General features: G+C 39.4%; 1 protein-coding gene across 2 annotated transcripts in view; it reads left to right on the forward strand.

Annotated features, from left to right (window-relative positions):
* The window catches only part of pcxa (pyruvate carboxylase a), a 172,607-nt gene that overhangs the window by 82,786 nt on the left and 74,612 nt on the right, over positions 1-15,209 (forward strand). The window contains exon 10 of one of the 2 annotated variants that reach the window (XM_066645625.1): positions 10,330-10,512. The exons of the other annotated variant lie outside the window; for it this stretch is intronic. Within the exon in view, the coding sequence (XP_066501722.1) occupies positions 10,330-10,512 (183 nt within the window). The remainder of the gene's footprint in view (positions 1-10,329; positions 10,513-15,209) is intronic. 2 annotated transcript variants of the gene reach the window in all.

Genomic DNA, 15,209 nt, shown 5'->3' on the forward strand with positions numbered 1-15,209 from the left:
AATCTCATCTTCCCCTGTTATAGTGTGATGTCTCCGTGTGATGGTGCATTTGTTTTAATATGTAAAGAGGTTGAGCTAAGAAAGCTAGAAATACAAATAATTTTTCATTGTTTGTGGCACAAATTACCCTTTTAAACAAGGGGAAAAAACACTCCACTCTTCAGTGGTCTTTTATTATTTCTCTGCCCAAACAAATGCGTAAGTGCTGAGCGTTTAGTGATTTGAATTCTGCTTTGAATCTTTACTCACTTTTGTTCAGGAAAGACATCAAAGAAACTCAGCCTTACACTTCATTAGATAGTTACAGAAAAACTCAGTTCTAATTACAAATGCTGTTCTATTGTAGAAGTTTGTAGACACACTTCTCCTGATATCAAGGGTCTTAACAGGGAGTTGGTTACACCTTTTACAGCAGTGACCAGCTGTGTCTTGAAAGAAACTTTACTTTAGATATTGGAACACTGCTTGAGGATTTGTTTGTATTCAGTCAAAGCACAAGAGTGGGTCTCCGTCACGACAGAGGATGGTGTTAAAGCTCTAAAGCCCAACATTATAAGGCTCAATATTCTTCCGGACCCTAGGACGATCATGAAATTTTAACTTTAATTGTTATACAAGTAATTGAGGTCAACAATTTGTCTGTTTTTTACACCCCCAGTATATTAATAGGCCTGTAGGATTAATGGTAGCATAATAATATACAGTTTGATAATGAACATCAGTTTATTGAAATTTATTCGTAAAGATAATTGCCCCTTGTCCTGTTTTTAATTAAAATTGAGTGCTTGAAAATGATATTTGCAAATTCTCAAAATAAGCAAAAAATCAAATCAAATGTGCTGTCTTAAACATCTGTTATTTACTGGCTTGGCATATTCCGGACAAGAAATACTAAGGTTACGTTCACACAGCAGGTAAAGAGGCCCAGTCATACGAGACACAGACGTTACACGAATCGTATTGAATCTGACTTTTTCAATGTCAGCTTTGGGCCACTTTTAAATGGTCCATGTCCATCTGTGGAAATTCAACTCAGTCAGAAAGGCCAGGTTGGAATTCATGTGACTTCTACGTCACTCCGGCTGCTAAGAATAATCTTCGGACTATGGTACAAAGCATATTTTTTTTTTAATTTGAGGTGTTTACGATGTGGATTTAAAAAAAATAAATAAAACAAATGAGAAGAGCTTCTTCTCATTTTTAGTTCTATATCAGTTCTATATAGTAGAGCTTTCTATCTGTAGTTCTATATCAGTAGAGCTTTTTAGTAGTTCTATATCAGTTTTATATTCCTCAAGTCAGTATGAAGCTGTACAAGTGTAGCTCATGCAAATATTCAACTCATTGTCTGTGCTCGTCTAGTTCTCTTTTGAGACTTGTGTTTGTGAGAGATTCGGGAAATTTGTGCTTAGAGTGAAAGAAAAATCAATCCACGTTTTAATATTGTAAGTGTTCAATTAATACTCATTTGGAATAAAGAAAGGGGAGGTTTTGTGATTATAGTGCTCCGGTAAAACACCAGTCTGGTTTGTTGTACTGGAACCTTTTAACAGCCACCGTTTAACAGCAAATCCGACTGTTCTGCCGAGTTGTGCTACCTTGTCGCAATGTGCCACATAGAGTACTTTTATATTTACAATTACTTAAATAAAACACATACTCTGATAGATGAAGTTTAGCAAAAATAAAATGCCGATAGAAGCACAGCCTATATCTCCTAACTCTCCGTACTCATTTGTCTCACCATTGATTGATATTCTGTTTGTTGGAATTGTCAGCACAAATCATTTCAGTTAGCTGAAATAATCATGACGGGTCTATCTGACCTTTTGGCTTAGAGGATCCTGTACTAAATAGTAATATTTTAAACACACTATCAGCAATATGTGCACATTAAAGTAGAATAATTCACTCATTAGCAGAAGGGCTATAATGTCAAGCCGACTAAGTGTGATGTTTTCCTGTTCTGGCTGGGAATATATTTCCACCAACACCTTAGGCCGGGCCCGTTAAAAGGTTCCAAAGGGAGATTTTTACCCGTTTAGTTTTCAGAATGAGGATGACGAGGTGGGGAGGTTTTGGTTTTGTAAACCGATGGTAGTTTTGTATTCTTGGGTAAGAGGGAAGTTATGCACTTCAGTTTCAACTGTGATAATCAGGCAAAGAGGGGAAAATCAATTTTATATATACAGTTTAGTCAGGAATATAAAGATTAGGCTTTCTGTTCCACAGAGGAGGCCATGTTTGTTAATCCTCTAGTTCTTAATTCAATTTATCCTTAAATGTTTTGGACACTGAGCAGGGGAGGCTTTTGTTATTCCTTTTTTTATTCCTCATTGGCTGATCACATTTCTCCCTCACAAAAGCCACAACTTACTTTCTATTTTTTATTATTTTATTTTATTATTTTTTTCCTTTGCTATTATGTATATATGAAATTTAATCCACCTAATCCGGCAGCTTAGTTGTGAAATAGAACCCTAATAATCAGAGTGAAGGGGTTTCTCTCTATTCCTACATGTACACAAGCCTTTGATCAGAGCTCTCTTGAATCTGTGCTCTGGAGGGCTGGAGGTCTGGAGGTCAAGTCTTCCTTCATTCAAAAGAGGCAGAGCAGGTTTGGATCTTGTAGTTCGTCCTCATGAGACCGCAGCTGCCACAAGGCGAGGCTGGCTTATGTATTTTTCAGTGCAGCCTAGCACTGAAGGAAAAAAAAGAAAAAAGCCTGCTCAGACTTGTCAAACTATTGTCATTTTTCTGAGATCTGTTCAGATTTGTACGCCGTGAAACGAAGAGAGTGACTCATATTTAACTTTTCACTGCTATGTTAGTAGACTTTCAGATGTTTAGATTATTTGTGAATACGCAGTTTAGGACTGGCAGGATTTCACTGCACAATTTGTAACTTTCAGTTTTTCTACAATGCTGTGAAACTGACAGTGAGGGGCTGTCATGCACTAGGTGGTTTTATAATACTTATGCAGTCTGTGCTGTTTGTAGGAAGCAGATCTTAGTGCAGCCCCTGATATTTTGAGAGGAGGATTAATCTCAGAGCATTGATTTGATTACAATTCTTTTGGCAACAATTCAATACCACATTATTTCTTAAAATTAATTAGCTTAAAATTAGCTTTCCCCATTTTTTTACAAATACAGGTCTGAAGTGGCATTGTTCAAGTTGTAAAACTTAAATCACCATGCCCCAGTCAAGGCAGTCCACATATAGAGAAACTTCATTTTTGAGATTTTAAGTTCTGAGTTTCATCCAGGACTGCTTTTTGAATGAGGTGCAATACAGGGCAGTCAGTCAGGACAGCGCTTATTTAAATATCAGTCTAAAGGAAGAGGCCTGTTCAACAAAAGCCTGTTAGGATGGAAAATGGTTGCTAGAAATGAACCCATGTGCCCAGATTAAAAAAATATATATATTTCTGTTGGTATGATCAGATGTGATTTAATTAGATGAATCAGATTTATATATATATATATAAACCACATGGAATATTTGCACACCAATGGAATGTAAATATTAGGATACAAAGTTTTCGGCTCCCAACACGATATATTTTCAAGAAGTAGTAGATTGAGGTTTTCCGTTTATTTATATAAAATACCTGCATTTATTTATAGAATATTTCAATCCCTTTTATTTTCAAAATTAATAGAGCTGACTCACCACCACACTGATACATTAGTGCATTTTTAGCCCAAGTGTTAAATTTTATTTTTTGCTTTGATCTTTCAGTGGTAAGGGTAAGGCAGGAGGATATGACTGGCACTCAGTCAGACTAGACAGACTGATGGGTGGGCAGATGGACAGACATGAGGCAGAGGCAGGGCTGGCAGTGCAGATGCAGGATAAACAGGTCTGGGGCTGAGGGGGTGTGCTGTGGAGGTGTACTGACCTACTTTGGAGGAAAGGGATGCAGTGTTAACGCCAAAGCAAAGGAAGGAGAGGGAAAGAAGACCAGATTGGCAGGCCGCCATTTTTGGGTTGCCGTAGCGACCGTGGGTGGAGGCAGCTCATATGGATCACTGTGAAGATTCTGTGTGTGTCTGTCTGTCTGTCTTTAAGCGAGGAAGAGAGTGATGCAGCGGCGCTCCCTAAGCAGGACACTTCACACCTTTAATCGCTTCTTTCTCCAGATGGAGAGCTATCGTGTGTGTGTGTGTGTGTGTGTGTGTGTGTGTGTGTGTGTATACCACTCACTCATTCACTGACGAGCTGTGCTGTGGCCTGGAGCATTACTCACCATGATGTGGAAATGTCACTACATACACAGCCACCAAGCTGCCCCTCGCCCCACAGTCTCCCTGCCTCTTTGTCGAAACTGATGACTCCTGTCTCTCTGTCTGAAATGCCATTTCCAGGTTTCTATTAAGTAACATACACACATTTTCCACCTATCTTGGGCTTTCCATCTACCATGTATCTGCAAATTGTGAAAATGTACATACATTTTTCCCTCCGAAGAGGTGGAATATTTAGATTACAGCTAAAGCTAAAATGCAAAAAAGAAAAAGCCTGGTTCAAACTTAATATACATACTGAACAACTGTGCCACTGTCACTGCGGGTTTTTAACAGATTCCAACTAATTCTCTTTCCTCTTTCCTCTCTTCCTCCTGTTCATGCTTTAGGACCATTTTCCAGAAGGACTGTCACAATAACTGCAATATTGTGATACTGTGCTAGTGACCAGCGAACCGCAGCGAATAGCAAGCAACTGTCACAACAGCAATGTATCAGTGTTGTTTTATTTAAATGGTCTTTCTTGTTTTACATTTTATAGTCTATGTTTTATAAAATGGAAACTAACAGCTGTTGTGGAAAAAGGCAGCTAACCTAGTTGAAACACCAAGTTCGCCACTTTGGGAGCATTTTGGCTTTCAACCAAATTAAAAGCAAGAACCAGCCATTTTAAATGAGGCAATTTGTGCCATAGAGGTCGCTGTGAAACGGGGAAATAAATTGAATTTCATCTAGCTACCCATCATCCAGTTATTGAAGTCCAACTGCCTCCAACAGTGTCTGTGAACAGCTTCAAAAGAACAGTTTAGGCCAGTTCCAACTGACATTTATTAGTATAGTCCTAGAATAAGGGTAAATTAAGTAATTGGGGGCAGTAATATGACTTACTGTCTTGTTTAGCCCCCTTAATTCACAACGCCAGCCCTATTTCTGGAAATGTTTTCACCACGTGAGCTTCTTACTATAGTGCATGTGTGAACACTTCCCTGTCGAATTATTATAATATAGTAAGAGTGTCGTTCATCTGTTTCCCTGCATGTTTTACTAGCCTTCCTCTACCTTCCTACTTTTCTAAGCCTCGCAGCAGCGCTGACATGGTAATGACAATGTGTGATGTGAGTCAATGGGGAGTTATTAAACACTTCCTCATTGGTCAGTTTCTTTTTAAAAACAGCTCCTTGAGTGGTGTAATGGTCTTAACATTGGCGCTATCATCAGTAAATAGACAGTTTGATACTTGGTGACACCTCAGGCATCCAAGTTTGAGAATCCAAGAGCATACCGGTGGCCTCTACTCTCATCACAAGGACAGTGCTGCATCTGTTAGTTGGCATAGCAGATCCAAACAGTTAGAATTCTCCTCCAAGCACTTGGAGTGTTCCAATTTTTTTAAATGGTTTTCATTAGGCAGGTGCTTTTACAGATTTATTTATTTTATTTGTTTATTTATTTATTTTAATTCAGAGCTTGTCTGCCTTATCGTATTTCTCATTCATGCCTATTCCAATCTCTGTGTGTGTGTATATATATATATATATATATATATATTTTTTTTTTTTTACACTCCCCCCTGTATTAAGAATGTACATTTCCATGTTGGTTCAGGAACTGTCTCCTTCTCAGGTTTCTATGTAGGGATGAGGACAAAGGGGGTGGGAAGAGTTGCATGCTACAATATCTCGCCACATCCCTGATATCAGCCAAAAAAAAAAAAAAAACATCATCTCATTTCAGGAATCAAAACTCGTCAGAATAGTTCCCTTGACAGCAACACTTCTATTTCAGTCCTCATTTTCTGACAGATGATTGAGGCTCTCCAGGAACACTACATCAACAGTTTCTTCCATTCGGTATCAGACTCTATTTCTAACTAGTTCTCACAATACCAGATGTCTGATTATATATTAATACCAAGTATAGAGTCACAGTGCCGAATGCAATATGGTATTGTACCAGGGCTGTCATTATATAAATATAAAGTGTATAGCCTTATTAACATATATAAAGAAATATACATAAAAAATTTAATTTAACAGGTTCTGAATAGAAGGTTAATACTGTAATACAGTATAACTTGCAGTTCATCAGCTTATGACTTATGCTGATGTTTTGTAGAAAGGGTTGTATGGAACAGTTAATTGAATTTAAATTGTATAAAATGACACCTCTGTCACTAGTCATGCAGTCTATTGATTTTAAAATGGCATGTAAGCAGCAATAACTGAAGCTTAACGTTGAAGACATGCTTTATAAATGCATCCCATGGTCCAGGGTTCACCCGTCACTGTTGTCTATATACATCCGAATAGGAATCTTCTAGGTGCCCCGGTTTCCTCACATAATTATTTTGAAAAAGACATTGTGATAGGTTTGTTGGCTGTGCGAAATTGTCCACAGCTGTGGGTGTATGAGCTATAGGTGAGACTGAGATGCCCAGTGGGGTACGGCTCCCCTGTCCGAGGTTTTCCTGACTAGAGCTCAAAGAGGCTGTGTAGGCTCTGGACCCAAAACAAACCTGACCGAACATAAATAGATGAATAATAAATTTTAAAAGTAGTTTGGAGAAGGACTTTTTCTTTTCTAACATGACTGTGCCTCTGTCATAAAGAGGAGTTTGGTGTTAAGTGACAGGGGTAATAGGTCACTGTCACATCATCACTCTGTGAACTGAAGATGGAGGGCAGGAAGTGAATTTATACACAGACATCTCTGAGACACTCTTAAAAAAAAGCCTGTAGTTTGCATCATTTGTGGTCCCTTGATCATTTCAACGGATAAAAAAACAAGCAGTGTCTATCATGTACCAAAAATTGTTGAGTGAGCAAATATGCAACATTTTGACTGAAAAATGGTAGCACCAATGATCAGGGGGATATATGCAAAGCTCACACTTGGTGTCAGGAATAATATGTTGGCATCCGGGCACCACCCCTCACCCGTGTAAACATGGGATTTGCATAAATGTGACAGAGCCCTTAAACGTCTCATTCTGAAAGGGGCTGAAACAGGCAGGAATAGAGCTGGGGATATCTCTGTGAGTGATTTTGTGCAAAGAACTTCATGAACATGCTTTGTATATCCCATAGACCTTGTTTAAAAAGAGGTATAATATGTCCCCTTTAAATCACCAACAGAACAGTGTAAAACACTACTCGCTTCTCACAACCTCATAAGGCTGAAGTCAGCTTTTAATTCGCCAGTGTCCCATTCCACCTTAAATGGTGCAGCAGGCACCAGTATGTACTTACTGCACCATTTAAGGATTTATTTATTTATTTTTTCATCAGTTCTGTTGGTGTCCAATGGAGATGGACATAACAACTAATGTTAAAACATAACGTTACGTTAGCCTAATATTAAGTAATAACCATAATGATAACTGAGAGGTGTCATAGCGCTGAATGTTTTTGTTGCTTGATTAATCCATGGCACAATAAAACGTAACTATACAAGAACCGCATCGTGGCGCACCTTGGTACCGAAGTCGACTCACTTGCCAACAAACAAGTTGTATTTCTAAATACTTGTGTGAGCTTTCATTAGTGTCCTCCATAACATAAACATCACCTCCAACATATGTTGTCATTTTCTGTTTGTACATTTCTCATAATATAGCCTAAACATACACAATAAAAGTTCTATCCTTTAGTCTCCTTCATTCTGTTTTCACCTCCTGCTCTCCATTGGATTTTGAACCTTGTCTGACTCACATGACATTCAATAGGTTGTTTTAATTCCGACACGTGTAAAATACAGATGGAGGGTGTTGGTGTTTTTTGTGTTATCATATTATCTTACTGTGTAGGATATTGTTTATAAATGTTATATTTTATTTGGTACATAGAGATATACTGAATCCATATACCACCGGCAATGTTGTGTGTCTATAAAGAATTGTGACTGTTCAGTCTTGAGAGAGAGAGAGAAGAGAGCATGAGAGAGGAGAGCGTGTCTGACTCATGTGGAGCCCTGCTTGCTTTCAGTTCTTCACTGATCTCTTCTGAGCGTCGTTTCCTATGGAGCTCTCCTCATGACCCAGATCAAGCAAGCGGCCGCTGAAATCCTGTCCTGAAACATTTATCAAATGAAGAACAGCACAGTGCATGGCCCTCCAGAAGCCGTGATCATGTCTCTCTTGCTTCCCTTAGATGCTAGCTGGCCTGTTCAATCCACTGCGGAATGAGTGGAAAACAACATAAGCTACTTTTTGCATGACTTCCCCATTTCAGTCATGATTGGTTGGTTCTCAAAGGCCATGCTCACACTTGAGTTGGTTATAAGAGCATGAGCCATGGTCTAGCTGCCTTATGCTTGTCTCTTTGGGTGACCAGGCCTTTAACACTGTATCACACAAACAATATGAAATGATTGGGGCAATTGCCATAGCGATGCTGACGTAATCTCCAGAAGATTTGCCGTTCATTAGCACATCTAATGGTAGAAGTAGCAGCATGACTGACGTTGAGCAATCACCACTGCTACCATAGGCACGCCAATTGGGTCTGACTCACTTTCCTCAAAACTTCTTCACGCCCTTATTTTTTTCATTTATTCCCATTCTATTTAACCTCTCTCTCTTTCTCTGTCTCTATCTCTCACTTTCTCTGTTCAACTCCCTCTGTCTCACATCATCATCGCTACTCTGATGGCTCTTATGTCTGTGTCAGGGGGTGAGACGGAGCACAATTGCAGTGGCAAATGGCTGCTGGCAGCTGGGTGATAGTTCAGTTTGTGTAAGCTTGTGTGTTTCTCTGGCAGTGTGTGGGTTCGTGTGTTCCTTCACTTAGCACGTCTCCAAAGAAAAGTACTTTCTGTTCGGCCCCAGCCAAACCCCAATCAAGAATCAGTGCAGCAAAAGAGACCTTTGAACAATGGCAATTCCATACCCACTTAAATGTAGCATTATGTACAGGGACACTGTTCTCTTAGGAAACGCAAACCTGACTCTGGAGCTAATTCGACCAGTTGACCTTTCCAAGCTTTTTTTTTCCTCTTTGATGGATGGGTTCATCCCAAGATTTACAGAGCAGATTTTGAAAATACTGGGCCCATAGCGCCTAGTTCGATGAATCCATCCCTGTTAGAATGGGCTTGTGCCATTGCAGGGGCAGCTGTGGCACATTAGAGAAGAGTGCTTGGGACCAAAAGGTTACCAGATTGATCACAAACTTTCCAGTTTGCTAATTACCATTTGCTAACTATATGTTCTATATATATTATAATTAAAATCTTGTTATTCATCCTTAGCTGGACTCCTGTTTGAGCCTTATTTATGTTCTATGGCCTTCTGTCTCTTGAAGATCTGCATTGTATGTATTGTATGTAACTCGTTAGGAGTTTGGAATGTGATTATTGGGAACCTATAGTTTTTACATCTTCTCCATTTTTATTGTAGTGATGCATAATTGTGCAAATTTCTACATAATTATTGGATTTTAACCAATGTCCAATGAGGTTACTTCCACAGTAACCTACACCATCACTTGCTGTAGCATGGCTATACCAAGGTAATAGCTGATATATTTTCATTACTGCTGTCATTTGAGCTGTACTTTTCCCAAGGTCTCTCCTTTAATTCATAGGTTACCACATGAGTGATCTTAGGCAGTGGAAATGCAGCCATTGTACCAGCTGGACAAACCATTGGGGGCCACAACATAGTCACTACATGGTTATCACAATATGTTCTAAAATTAGTCAAGCCTTATGACCACAAATAGAGGCTTAACCGCTTGCAAAATGAAAGGGCGTTCATTTCCTCCATCATGCAGGTCAATGTAAGTGTCTGTCAGCTAACGAGAGTTGGGCTCTCCTTCAAGCACGTTGACAAGTATAATGATGTCACATCATCAGGAGTACAAAAAGAAGTGAATGCTCCCATCACATGTTTGAGGAGGCATCAAAGGGTGGTGGCACTGTGTAGTAGAGGAAGACATAGCTAGTGGGTGGAAATGCAGTGACAACAAATTAGGCAGAAAATTGGGGACGATGACAGTTGGAGAGGACCATTCAAAATAAGCATCGTGAGGTTGTTGCCAATAATGCATCTCTATCTTTCTCTATCTCTGTGTGTCTCAGGTGTTCCGCAGTGGTGAAGGTATGGGCATTCGTCTGGACAGTGCCTCTGCCTTTCAGGGTGCAGTCATCTCGCCCCATTACGACTCTCTTCTGGTTAAAGTAATCTCCAGCGGTAAAGACCTCCCCACAGCAGCAGCTAAGATGAGCCGAGCCCTGGCAGAGTTCCGTGTACGTGGGGTCAAGGTAAGGGCACGTGACCGCTGAGGTCAATCTCTTGTTCAACATTTCTCTCCAGAGTCCACAGAAATGAGGCATGGGAAGTCCCAGAGTTCAGCAACAGCAGCAGACTATTAAAGCAGAACATTCTCACCATAGCACTTTTAGGGGAAAGTGCTGAAGCAGCAGCAGCAGTTGGTCTGGATGAGCTCCAGCTTGGCATGCTCCTGTATTAAGAGAAAAATCATTAAAGACGGTTTTAGCATTAATTCCTTAGTCAGGAAAAGATACCGAGCCCAGAATGCTGGAAGTGACAGTTTGTCCTTAATGTTGCTGTGGGGAGGGGCCATTAGACACAGAAAATAGAATGAAAGTGATATAACACATTAGCATTGATCTAGCTGATGTAGCCTGTGATGCTTGTTGCCTTTTAAAGGAATGGTCCTTTTAAAAGCAATGGTCATGTCTGGGTTTTGCTCTGCAGTTTTTCATTGTGTGAGAGTTTTTCAGAGAAGAATGGTCCTCCAATTCTGAGAATGAGAGTGTCTTATTATGAGTCTTTATCATATGAGTCATGCTGGCCTATAGTCTCTACAAACACACATCCAACCACACACACACACACACACATATATACATATATATATACATATATATATATATATATATATATATATATATATATATATATGTATATATATATATATGTATATATATATATATATATATATATATATATATATATATATGTAGTGTGTTCTACATTTTCCAGATAAGCTCAGTGATGAGCAAAGTGAAGATGTAGGTTTTTAACTGAAGTGTTGGAAAGAGACAGGGTGAAGAGAGGAGAGTTCTCGTTAGGTAATGTTTATCTTTATTCAGCCAGAATAAAGCACTTATGTTTATGTAATGTATTAAGAGAATAATGTTCCATAGGCTACATTTTTAGGGAAATGTGGCTGGCTGTGCGTCCACTATGTACTGAATCTTTTTTGTTTTTGCCAGCTCAAGCTTGAGAATTCAATGAAAGCAGCCTTTGATGAAGAGAGGAAGAGTGTGTGTGTGTGTGTGTGTGTGTGTGTGTGTGTGAGAGACAGTTAAGTAGAAAAGAGCAGCTGTATTATGGTGCAGCTGAGCTTTGAAGAGTAGGCAGTCGGGGAACCTTTTAATGTTTCACTTTATCAGCACCAAAACAAAGATGGATATATATATATACACTTAAATGTAAAATAGGAAATGGAGATTTAGAGAAACAAAATCAATAAAGTCTGCAGCAAAAATTATGCTTACAAATGCAAATTTTGCTGTTTAATGGGTACTGTTTTCAAAAATGATTAGGAGGAGGAGTAGAGTCCCTGGCTTTGACCACTTTCAGCACATCTGCTTCTGCAGGACATCACCAATACCTCACACTGCTCCATTGTGCTGGGTTACTGTAGTGGGTTTGTTGGCCATTAGTGATCTTGCAGAGATTTTGTATTGGGTTCAGATCAGAACTCTTGCTATATCCTTACATCAATTTTAACAGTAAGTGCTTTGACAATTTGGCATTGTCTTATTGATTATTTGGAAATGTTTGCATTGCTGGAACTTCAGTTTGCCAGGGGGTGTTTATGATTTATCATTAGCGTTAACCGTGTGATGTAGCTTTAAAAGAGTCCCAAACCCCTACACCAGCTCTCCCCCGTCCAAGCAATGCGCTCTTCAGCAAAGATAAGCCTAGTCTATTGATGAGAGGCTTGGTTACTGTGGAGTAGACTTTCAGTCCAGATGCTCTCCGATTTTGAGACACTGTATGCTTTGCTCCATTCAGTGCTGAATTGGCGAGCAGTTCCATTTGCAGTATTGAACCGATTCCCCATCGAGAGTCTCTGTATGACACTGCTTTCTCATGCATTTGACCTACCAGGACAGACACCATTTTTTGGCACTTTTATGAATGCTTCAGTATTGTAGAAACCATGCTCTTGAATGAGCCAGCTACTCTTGCAGAGGTTGAAAGGTTCCTGTTCAGTCTTTGTCTGAGCAACCTGCCGTCACAGTATTTAAATCACCTTGGATGTTCTTGTGAAATTATTGCAAGTGTCTAGATGATGTGAGGTTGTTAGATAAGTAATGAAATTAGCTCAAGGGTCTGATTAGCACCAATAACCGCAGTATCCAGAGTATCCCCAACTTTCCTCTACTTTTGATCACAGCCGAAATTAAAATTTCACATTTGAGCTTTTTATATTGGGCTTGAGCTGTGACGGTGAATGTAAATTGTTCTCATTTTCTCAGTCTCACTGCCATTCTTTTACACTCTCATTACCTACATGTCTGTCAGTCTCTCACTCTCTTTCCTAATGATTAATAATTATCTGCCATCATATATACAAACATCACACTGTGAAGGTTATTTTTTTTATTTCAGACATTGACTTGTCCAGTGAGATTCCTTTGTGTACTGACCACACACTCCCCATGTTTCTATATAGCTGTGTTTTGATTCATTCTCTGTTCCTCTCTCTATCTTCAGCTCAGTATATTGTTTATTTCCTGTCATGAGATAAGAGCTTGGCTCTGGGTTTGGTGCTGAATTGTGTATGTGTGTGTGTGAGAATGAAGACTGATGTGGAACTCTTCAGGTTCTGTGCACATTTCAGGCTCTCCTCCTGCCTTAATGCACATTCTTCCCCCACAGCATCTTTCATTAATCTCTCCTAGGCATAAACGCCACTGTTCTTTCTCCCACCTATTCTCACCCCCCACCCAACTCTGTATACTACACTATAATTCCAAACAGTGCTTCACCCAGACTCTTCACCAGCTCCATGTAATCATCCTGATTACAGCTGGGCGATATGACCAAAACCTCACATCCCGGTATGCTTAAAAAATGGCAAGATTCGATACAATATGAAAACCATAACAAAATAAATGTAAAGTAAAAAATAAAAGTGTTTATTTTTAACATCAAAAGGATGCATGCTGCATTATTTAACTAATTATCAAATGTATGTCTGAGAAAGTGTTGGCCCCATCAATATTTATTTGCCCCTGATCCTGATTTGAGTCTTTTAATATTGAGTATCTGCCGATACAGAGTCCTAATCTGATACTTAGATTTTCCTAGATGGTGCTGTTACACGGTGCACACTTCAAGTAAACTCAGACATGTGTCTACACTGAATATCTCGCATTAAAAAACATACGTAGGTGGGCGTGCGCGTAAAAGAGTAAAAACACAAGCTGAACAGTTCACGCGCATGGGTTTGAAAGCTAGCGCTTACGTCACGATATGGCAAAAGTCTTACCAAATTAAAAAACATACCGGTATTATCATGAACGATTTTATTGCCCACCCCTAATCCTGATACATGCCTTTGCTTAACATTCCTTACAAATATTCCTTATTAGTTAGAGATTTGGTAGCATTTTGTTTACTTCAAGACCTCTGTTGATTTTTTTTTTTTTTTTTGTGCTGGAACAATCTAAGCAGAGGGCGTGGATGTTGGACACTAAATGTTTCTGGTTTTGAACAAGTGATGCTGCTTGGTGCTTTGTATCTGTAAATCATGTCACTGTAAAGCATTTGGCCTGGTGGACACTTACCCCAATCCCATCCCCTCACTCAATGAAGTAAGGGATATAAATGCTTTAAATTATTATGATTTTCAATTATTTGGTAAAGCAAATTAGTTAATGTTATTTTGAAAATATATATATATATTTTCTTTTTCTTATTAATTTCTTATCTGAATTCTTTCTGTATTTGTATATCGTGTTGTAATTTCTGCACTCAGCGCACATCAGAACCATTTGGGCCCTAAAACAATTGTTGGACACCCCTGGTTTAAGAAGTGATTTATTTAATTTTTAAAATATATTCTACCATGATTATTTCCCCAAAATTCTAGCTGCGTTTCTTAAACCACACCTAATTTAAGGTTATTTAAAAATCAATCTCACACCCTGCCTCTCACTTTATCTCTCTCCTTTTTGCTCTTTCTCTCTCTCGCTCTCACACACACTATTTTGTGATGAAAGACAAACAGTAATTTGCAGCATTTAATCTCTTTTTTTTCCCTTTCTCTGCCTTTCCTTACTTATTCCTCCTTCCCTCTGTCTCTTTCTAGCTCTTCCTTTTATTGGCTGCTCTGCTCCCATACTCCTTCAGGGTTATTGGGCCACTCCTGCCTTTTCCCCCTTTATTAGGCATCTTTAAATAGCCAATTTATTTAGAGCCCTGCCACCATGAGAGATTTAATTACCTGTTCAAATAGTGGGGGCAAGTTAAGCTCTGCTCCATTTGGGGAGTTTATAATGGGCAAACTGAGAGAGTGAGAATAAGATGGAGAACCAAGACAGAAGGAGAGGCCTGTGTGCTTATGTTTGTATAATGTAGAGAGAAAAGAGTGAAGTGTTCAGAGGAGGGCAGACAGAAGGGATGGAGGGAGATGAAAAGAGATGAACCGGGCTTCTGGAGAGTTGATCTGGGGATGAGAGTCACCCTGCGGCGCTACTGCTGACTGAGTGTGTCCCTAAACCTATTACTGTGTGTTTGTGTGTGTGCGCGTGTATGTGTTCGTTTTCAAGTTCGACTCTACATCAAAAAGCAGTCAGACCCCTACCCCAAAGCACGTGCCAGCCACACGCACACACACACCACACACAAAAAAAAATAACAGATCCCCTGCTGCTGTCATATGCAGGTAACCTACCCCCGAATGTGTAACTGTGTG

Source organism: Hoplias malabaricus, chromosome 15 (assembly GCF_029633855.1).
Source record: "Hoplias malabaricus isolate fHopMal1 chromosome 15, fHopMal1.hap1, whole genome shotgun sequence".
NCBI lineage: Eukaryota > Metazoa > Chordata > Actinopteri > Characiformes > Erythrinidae > Hoplias > Hoplias malabaricus.